The sequence below is a fragment of the Cyprinodon variegatus genome, unplaced genomic scaffold, assembly GCF_000732505.1.
Source record: "Cyprinodon variegatus isolate N-32 unplaced genomic scaffold, C_variegatus-1.0 Scaffold389, whole genome shotgun sequence".
In the NCBI taxonomy this organism is placed as follows: domain Eukaryota; kingdom Metazoa; phylum Chordata; class Actinopteri; order Cyprinodontiformes; family Cyprinodontidae; genus Cyprinodon; species Cyprinodon variegatus.
In genome coordinates, this window is record NW_015150842.1 from 468,991 (window position 1) to 478,583 (window position 9,593).

At 33.5% G+C, this 9,593-nt stretch overlaps 1 protein-coding gene across 1 annotated transcript; it reads left to right on the plus strand.

The window, feature by feature from the left end:
- Positions 1–473: 473 nt before the first annotated feature.
- Positions 474–8,270, plus strand: LOC107092659 (melanoregulin-like). The gene is made up of 5 exons (XM_015387256.1): positions 474–727; positions 1,114–1,369; positions 6,651–6,741; positions 7,079–7,245; positions 7,633–8,270. The coding sequence occupies exons 1-5, from the start codon at positions 651–653 to the stop codon at positions 7,708–7,710; spliced, it is 669 nt and encodes a 222-aa protein (XP_015242742.1). The 5' UTR covers positions 474–650; the 3' UTR covers positions 7,711–8,270.
- The last annotated feature ends 1,323 nt before the right edge of the window (positions 8,271–9,593 follow it).

A 9,593-nucleotide genomic window follows, 5' to 3' on the forward strand; every position in this document is an offset into this window, starting at 1 on the left:
ACCATCCCTATGAATCTTGAACACCATCCCTATGAATCTTGAACACCATCCCTATGAATCCTGAACACCAATTAAAGTCCTTCATTATATAAGTTAGGATAAGTACTTATATGCCAAATAGTAACTAATTTAAAACAGACTAGAAGGTATGTTTAAGAAATGAAGAAAATGTTACTGAAACACTGCTTTTTCTTTCATAGGTTTATGGTAACTAATTTATATTTTAAATATTATTTTTGATTAAAATGGTTTTAACATAAAAGTTTTGTGTTAATACAAAACCAATGCTAGCAACTTCATTCCCTCCATTCTGTGTCATCAGGAGTTGTTGAATAAAGGTGCCATTCATTCCTGAACTATCCAATGGGTTGGTGTGTTTGCGTGTTGTTGTTCTCTGTTCCTATTCACGTGGATAATGTAATTGGCAGACAGCTCCTGTTCAGGCCGGGTTTGGCCCTTTTTTTAGGCCAGGGTAGAAGGAGGAATGCAATGAGTGAGGATGTGGCCTGAATTGAAAATATGGACTTTGCCGTTTGAAAATATTTAGATTTCTCAAAGTCTCTGGAAGAAATCAGCAACAGGAAACATAACTCCTGCCTAAGGATATTAATATCTGTCATTTGTTGGCTGAAAACCTTTGAAGAGAAGAGATGGGTGCTAATTTCACCCTTTGCTGCTGTCACTACTATCTGATGCAGAACAGAGAGGAGAGGAAAGCTATTCTACGGTAAGAGAAACTTAGAAATATAATCATTTTATCATTGTTCAGGTTATATATAAAATGTCCATAGCTGTATATTGGTTATTTATTCTCCAGGTGCACAGTATTTATTTTGTTAAAACGCTTTACAATACAGTATTTCATTTGTTAATTTTTTTAACTATTCAATATTTTGTTATTCCTATACACTTTTCTAAGGTCCACATTTGTGTGACCATCTTTTTCTATAATCTTGTTGCTGCTGTAAACACCAGAATTTCCCCTTTGAGGGACAATAAAGGGATTTTCTGTTTTATTTTATTCTACATTCCAAAAATTAGATAGAAAGAACCTTTTGAGGATTTAGAAAATTCTCTAAAATCACTTATTTTCTCAAATTCTTTTTTTTACAGCATGAGGACCAGTTCAAGATCCAGACCACCTGAGCAACTATCCAGTGATTCCAGTGACAGTGAGACAGAGGAAGAAAGCCTCTTTGGGCCACAGTGTTTGGCAAAAAACCCAAAGTACAACCAGCAGAGCCAGAGATCAATGGTGGATTGTTGGGCTGAAACCATCGGAGCTGAAGAGGCTCAGATTAGACGTGGATCGGACAGAGAGCTGAAGGCTTTCATCAACATGAGAGACCAAGCTGACACGGCTACAGAGGTAACAGACAGCATGTGATGCTCATTACCACAACATACTCTTATTCATATAAAAAGCAGTAAACTTTACATATGTTCTTATCTTGGACTGTTAGAAACAGAGTTTCCTGTGTAGATGAACACATTCTTAGAAACACTAGGTAAATATTGAATGTCCATTTCCTGCCTGCTCCTTGCAAGCTTATTTGTTTTTCTGCATCCATCCTGATATTTGCGCCACTTTCTCATTTTTGCAGAGTTTATTTTTCTTGTCTCAAGCAGTGCAAAAATGAACTATTTATTTGCATTTCCAGTCACACAGCTGTTTGAACACATCATTTCATATAATCACAGTATATCTTTTTTGTAACAGCACTGGATTTATTTTTTTCTGATGTATTTTCTTTCTTCAAAATAAACGCTATTCTGTTTTTCCTGTTTCTACTTTGGATTCAGATTTTTTAAATGTTTTTTTCATGTTTAATCTTGTGTCTTTTTTGCGGCGTGTGAACCTGTGTTCTTCCATTTCCTATTGCTTTTTAACTGTTGTCACTACTTATTTTCCCCACTTAGGACACTAAAAGAAAATTTCCAATTTCTTTTCACTAAAGACTGAACTTGAACCATGAATATCGATTGTATTTTAGGATTAAACTTTATTAAATAAGAAAAATGCTTTTTAAAGATCCAAATGACCAATCAACATTCAATGTTGATCCATTAGTAAATATATATGAAAATGCAGAGCTGTAAAGGCTTTCTTTAAAATGTGTGGTACATAACCATTTCCATATAAACAAACTCTCCCACCTGAGATTTGCAGTTCCTCCAGAGTTACCTCTATCCTCTTGCCTGGTTCTCTGAATCTTTCACTTATAGTTTATTAACATTTCTATTTATTTTTATTTACAATTTCTTTGAGTAACAATACAAGCAAGATTTACACTGAGATGTTAAGACATTTTAGTAGCGCTCAAAAGGAGTAGGTAGAAGTTCAAGAACTTATAAAAACCTATCCCTAAATTACAATATTCATGTCACTTCACATATAAGGAGGCATTATAAATCAAAGCACAGTGACACGAATACAGAATGTCACATTTTGAAAGCAGTTGTACAGAAAGAAGATATCTAGTATTTGAAAATGTTACAAATTATCATGTTTAATTGTTTGGGTTACATGCATATTTTGTAAAGATAATATATACATATAATATATACATGCTTTTAAATTGTCTTAGTGTGGTATTCCTTTTTATATCTATATCTAACCCATTCCAAAATATAACTCCTGCTTGGCTGCACTCCAGCCTTGTTAGTGTGAGGAAAACACCACATCTTCTCAACACAAATGTTTAACATTTTTTGTAAATTGCAGATAAGTAGATCACGGCTTGCTTTGTCCGCTACAGCAAGGGTTTTAAATTTGATTAAGTCTTCGATTTTAATGATGGGAGATTTTAAGAAAAGTGCATTACTATGATCTTTGAATCCAACATTATGAATAATTCGTAATGTTTTTTTCTGAAGTTTGATAAGTGAATCTAGATTACTTCTACACATATTACATGACCATGTTTTGTTGTTGTTGTCTTTCTATTGTCAGAGAAAGGACTAAACATTGATCTGTAAAATGTTCATTTGTTAGAACATTATTTTTATAACATAACCCTGACTTTAACTTCTCCACAGTCTTATCCTTGGTGTTATGGTTGCTTTCTTCCTTGGCCTAATTGGCTGCTGTTTTAATCACCAATGTTCTACAAACAATCTTGTTTCATCATCAAGATAGGTGTAATGTTGCACTGGCATTTTTATTGCTGTTTAAAGAAATAATATATGTTGCATTTGACAGATTTTTTTTAAAAAACTATTCTTTTCACCAATATTTGTGACTTTTGTTGGTCTATATTGAAGATCAGTGTACTTATATGTGACTAACGTAAACATTAGAAATGTTTTAGGGGTAAAGATATGTTTGCAGGGCTCTGTAATTCTCTGAAATCCATCAGAGAGAAACAAGCCAACCTCAAGTGCAGCAACATAGAAGGCTTCTTCAAGACGATGCCTAGAGAAAGTCCCCAGTTGTTCTGTTGCAAGAATGTTTATCCCTCCGTCTTGTTTTAATTGCTGCACTCTAATGAAGTAATTTAATAAGACCACAGGGTACAGCACAGGTGACTCTCAAAGAAGTCTTTTAATATCCATCACGCTCACTTACATTAGTAAATACATCTGACCTAGATTCCATGATGATTTGGTATAAGAATTATCTCATTTACTAAGATGTAACACTGTCTTGCTAATTTTTTTGTTATATTTCAATAGCATCATTTATAAGAATAAAGAAGCCCAGTGTCATTTCAGATGGATAAAAGAGAATCCATGTTTGATTTAGATTTAGACAATTCTGCAGCTGATGTAGTGTTAATAGTCTTCATCTCAGTGATACAGACATGACCTCAGAGAAAAAACAAACAAAACTCAAGCTTCTGATATACATGTAATAACAAACTGACACTAATGTAATAACTGTTTTATTTGCACTTTACCCTAATGAGTTTTGTGTAAACCGATTACCTCAAAGTTTTTGATTAAGTAACTTAAAGTTTGAAGTACTTACAGATTATACATCAAGCTGTAAAAAAAGTAAGTACCTCAAACATAAATATTCAAATTTACTTAATCAAAAGCAGTGTTGAAATTAACAAATACATTTACTCGATTACTCGATTTTTTGAGAACCTGTACTTTACTAGAGTCGTTTTTTGGGTGGGTAATTTTCACTCCTCTACATTTCAAAGTCCAATATTTTAAGTTCTATTCCACTCCATTTCTAGGAAGCTGCTAGTTACTTTTTCTTTTTAGTTCAGCGTTTCTTTGTAATCCGCTTTTGCTGTTTTAATTTCATGCAGTTTCATCACGGCAGATAGTAGTCATAAGGACTGAATTTTGACACCAATATTTTAGAGATTTAATGATATTCCCCAAATATAAGAAAATAAGAGCAAATATTATTTGTATTTTATTAAGGCGTTGGTTTTTGCCATGTGGCCGAGTTCTTCAACAGGATCAGTTCTCAAATCTGAGTTGCACTTTCTATGTGGTAATAAATTCAACCATAAACCTCTATTTCCATTGTGAAAGTGTGAGGAGAATCAAGACTGTTTTCTTTTATGGTTTGTTTTTAAATAAGAAATAATAATCAAAGTAGCTGTCATCATTTCTTTGTGGCATTTTTATGCTGAAGTTCTTTACATGTAGTTTAGAAATGGTAGCCGGTCGTTCTATGCCTCTGTGCATCAGGTGGTTTCTGAATGTTACAAGGTTCTTTAAAATGACAGAAAATTAGACACAAAGGTACTGATGTATAAAAAAATCCTTATTGTATTGTTCAATACTTAAGTTCTTTTCAATGCACATACTTTTAGATATGTAAGTATTTTCAAAAGTGAGTACTTCAATATTTTAACTTGAGTAGATGTTTGACAGAGTAACTTTTACTTGTAGTTGAGTAAGATTTGAGTATGAGTATTAGTACTTTTACTTAAGTACTACTGCTGAGTACTTCGTCCACTACTAATTAAGAACTTTGAGGTAATTGGTTTCCACCAACCTTTTGAATATTCTGAACTATTTGGGTTAAAGAAGCGTTACGAGTATAACCTAAACAGGATATAAAAATAGGAAGTCATAGTCAATACATACGATTCTGAAAGAAAATGTTTTTATTTAAGATCACATATTCAAATTTATTGAATGAGTGTATGTGCTTTATAAAAGTCAACAGATTTAAAATGGCTACATATAATATTTTTAAGTGTTTGACTCATTTAAAAAAAGCTTAGGTTATCTCCTATCAAGATCTAGACCAAAGTTCAGCTACACAACTTAAATCTGGATAATTAATGGTCATAATTCGCTGCCAAAACAAACTAAACCAAATTTACAACCCTAAAATGAAAAGGTTAACATTCATTCATTCATCTTTTTCTTCAATGAGGAAAGGCTTTAATGAATCTGTTTCGCATCCTTTGTCATCCTTTCAATTTTCTGTTATTTTTCTTCCAACCCTTTTTTTTAGTTTTTAAATAACTTTACTATGATAATCAGTAATTACTTGGCCCATTGATGCTCAGAGTTTCTTTTCATTGAAAAAAAAAAGAATAATAACTTACTAAAGTTGCTTCACTGTGGTTAGCAACATTATTGGATTTTAGAAACAATTCTGCATTTTGGTGGTTAAATTTAGTTTGAATTGTGAAAGAGATGCTGTTAATATCAATATTTGGTCCCCCAAAAGACAGATGTGTCTTAACCACCTGAACCAATTCAGCTAAGCGAAATGTTTATAGTTAAAATCATTTGATGACCTCGAAAAAGATTGATGGGGAGAGCTTTTATCAGTTCAGTTTAGTTATTTAAACTATTTCATTAAAGTTCTTGAAAATCTTTTTTTAAATAATTACTATCTTAATGTTCCAACAGCAAAGAGTTGTTTAAAGATCTTTGTAAATAGCGTAATGATTTCATCAGCAACTAAAAAAACACAATATAGCTCTTGTAGCTTTAGTTGAGCTTTAAAAATAGCTTATTCTTCTTTTATTCATTATAAGGCTAAATTATTGTATTCTCTTAATGGGTTATAGATTTCTGATTTCTGAAGATCCCTTAAAGCACAATTGCTGAGCTTCTCGTTATCATCTTTTAGATGAAACTCACAGGTACAGCTGAAAGTCACAGTCTTTTTCTAAAGGCTGACGCTCCAGTTTACCAAACCTTCCCCTTGGAGCTCACATTGTTCAGTCTATCTGTGTGACTGTGTTCAACATGTGATGTATGTGTGCATCAGGCTGAAGCCACACTGAGCACATTGTGTAGGTAAAACAATTCCTTGATGCAGTTTGGTCTAAGAAAGATTAACCAAAGCATCCCTGAAATGTTGTGAGACATTTTAACCATCAGGCTACCAGACTAAACTTTAAAAGACATCAACTCTTTGGAATGTCTTACATGAAAGTTAAGTAAAACTAAAGATAAGTGAAACTATTATTGTAAATCCTTTACCTGAAATAAAACAAAGTGCCCGTAGTAGATAAATTGAACTCTATTCATGGATCCAAGTGATGAAGCCCAGTGTTTTAGAGAGATACAGAAACAAGCTAAAAAACTCACAGGACTGTAACTGAAGCCACTCACTGCAGTTTTCCATCACTTAAACCTTAACGTTTATGTGCTGAAGAGCTTCATCCTTAATTTACTTTTAAGATATATATAAATATAGACTTTTTGTTTCTCTCCAGGAATGGGAGAAGCTGAATTATGACATCCACACGCTGCGTTATGCCAGGCGAGAGGTCAGATCCCGATGGAAGAAGATCCTCCTGCAGCTGGGTGAGACACTGAACTACTAAAACAGAATGGAGCTGGGGGCAAATCTTTAGCACTCTTACAGAGCAATATTAAATACTTTGTTTAGAGGCCTTTTGGGTAATCACAACTTCATTACATCTACTCTGGTGAAACTTAACAGATACATCTTTAACTGGAAGATCCTTGGAAAGCAGATGTATTTACCATCTTCGTTTGTCTGTGTTTTTGTAACTATTGTCTTGCTTGGAAACACACTCATGCCCCGTTCTTATCAAAAATAGCCTTGGACTTTTATCCATTTGCTTTTCTTTCAGTACCCTGGTAAATTTCCTCTGTTTCTCTCCAACTGTCTCTGCAGGTTATCAGTGTGAGGTGGATTCCCTGCTATGCGTAAACAAACAGCGCCATTTCAATCCAAATCAAGAACATCTTGGAAAAGCTACTGACCTTTTTAAACAACTCCTGGACCACACCTCTTTGTTTCCTCTTGGAACAGAACATAACAGCAGATACCTTTATATCATGGTATTCACTTCACAAAAACCTTTTGAAAATTTATTTCCTCTTTTTTTTTTATCTATATGGCTTAGAGTCACCTTTTCAGCTTTTGAGACCTACTGTTACTGGAAAACTGAACAATTGTCTTGTTTTCAGTGAGCTTTGATCCTTCTGATCACATATAATGAGTCTTATATGATTACTGTTTTGTGACTAAAAGGAATAGCAATTCCTTTAGTGTGAGGTTTTTTTCTGGTGTTCTACACCCAGTTGTTTCAGTGATCCTGTACAGATCAGATCCTATTTATTTCCTGGTCTATTTGCAAAATTGTTCTAGAAAAGAGAGACAGAGATATGTCAAAGTGGTTATTTACTGACAGGTTTTTTTTTTCTTGCTCACTGTGTTTCCTTTAGGACCGTCTGGTGTCACTGGACAGCGCTGAGGACTTTATCAAACTGGCCAAAGAGAAATATCCCAAAAAGGAAGGCTGAGAGGAAAAAACAGTCAGGAAACAAGGGGAAAAGTTGAAATAGCACATCAAACATGGCTGAACTGTTAAAAGATACATACAGTGATGTGCAAACACTTTGGAATACTAACATCTTATTATGTGTTGATTCAGAAGTGTCAAATATGTTTATCTTTGAATGCAGACTAGTCAATCCTTCCCAAGTTGTTTTAGACCTTTATTATTTTATTTTTTTCACTCATTTAAGTTTATGTTTTTTTGTAAATATAGAACTACTCTTGTTTGCACCAAATTTGTTTTGAACAGCTTTGACTGAGAAATATCCTTACCGCAGCAGCTTTGCATTAAAAGTTTTACGAATGAAAGCTAGACTTGAGAATTATAAGCTACTTTGTGCTGAACTTTTACATAAATCATAAAACCAACAAGATACAAGGTCTCATGTCATGAGAACTTTTTAAATGTTCTTTTTTTTCTCCATTTGTAATCAAACTATTTCAGTAATTTGAGCCATTTTTTGCCCTTTCCTTGAGTTTGTAATTGCTTTTTGCCAGTAGGGGGCAGCATATGTTTAGATTTCAATGGGCTTGAGTTGAAGGGCTTTAGTTTCTGACCAGAAATACCAGCCCTATTTCAACTTCAAATTATAAATAATACCATACAAAGAAAAAAATACATGCAACTTTTAATCTAGGAAATAACGTTTCCCTTTCTAAAAGTCTGATGCAGGATGGATGAAAATGTCTCATTGTCACACATTAGCAAGCTATCTTATGTAACTGCTCATAATAAGGAGCACATTAGCAAAACAATTCAAAGTGCTGTACATTAAAAAAGAAAAGTGCATTGCAGTGGCATAAACACAATGCAAATAATTAAAGAGAATAAACATTTATTATCAAAGAGTTGATTATTAATAAAATGAAAGGAAGGTTAGACTGAAAAGCCCAATCAGAGGCCATCCTAAACTAATACATTTTAATCTTGATATAAAGCAACAGTATTTTAGTGGTTTTACAGTAGTAATAGTTTAACTGCACCATCACCAGCTTTAAGTGATTCTTCAATCTAATGTACCATGTGTGTTGCACACATTCATGCTTGCACACAGAAAGAGAAAGTTAGGTCTGTTCTGTGCCAGATATTGTTCTCTTCAAGGCCCCTTCCCCAGTTTGGGAAACAGATGTGGAACTAAGTGAGGGGAAACACTGGGGCTGGGGGAAGGGAGCAGAACAGGATGGAAGCACTGAGAGACGTTGAACTGGATACACCTTTTTCTCATTATACATATGAGTGTGTGTGTGGGTGCATGTCTGTGTGTAATGCTTACATCATTCTTCCGACTTAAGTCTCATTCTCCATACCCACCAGTGCACAAAAACACTCCTCTACAGTGCTGCAACTGAAGGCGTTAATTATTGTTTGTTGGACCTAAATATTATGTATGTGATAAAATTGCTGACTGACTGATTCATGATTTTATTATGTAAAAGAGGCCACTGCAATATATTGTAATGCTTAATAATTAAATCATGAGTTATTAGTTATATTAACACCTTTCATTCCTATTCAATTGCCTTTAAATACCTGATTTTGAAAAGCTTATTTTAGAGATTTTGATGAATAGTTGTCTGCATTTTAGTGCGTTCTATTTTTTCTCTGGTCTTTAGCAGCTAGTTTTCCCCCAATTTTACCCCATTTGTCCATGCTAAAATATAAGCTAAAAGAATTTACAGGAGTCACATACATAAAAGCAGAAAATATATGAGACGTCAGAAATTTATTTAATTTTAAATTAAAATTTGTAATTTAATTTAATTTATTTTTATAAGCGCTGATTCACAACACGTCATCTCAAGGCATCTTTACAGAGAAAATTCAATCAGACTATACAGTCAAATTGGT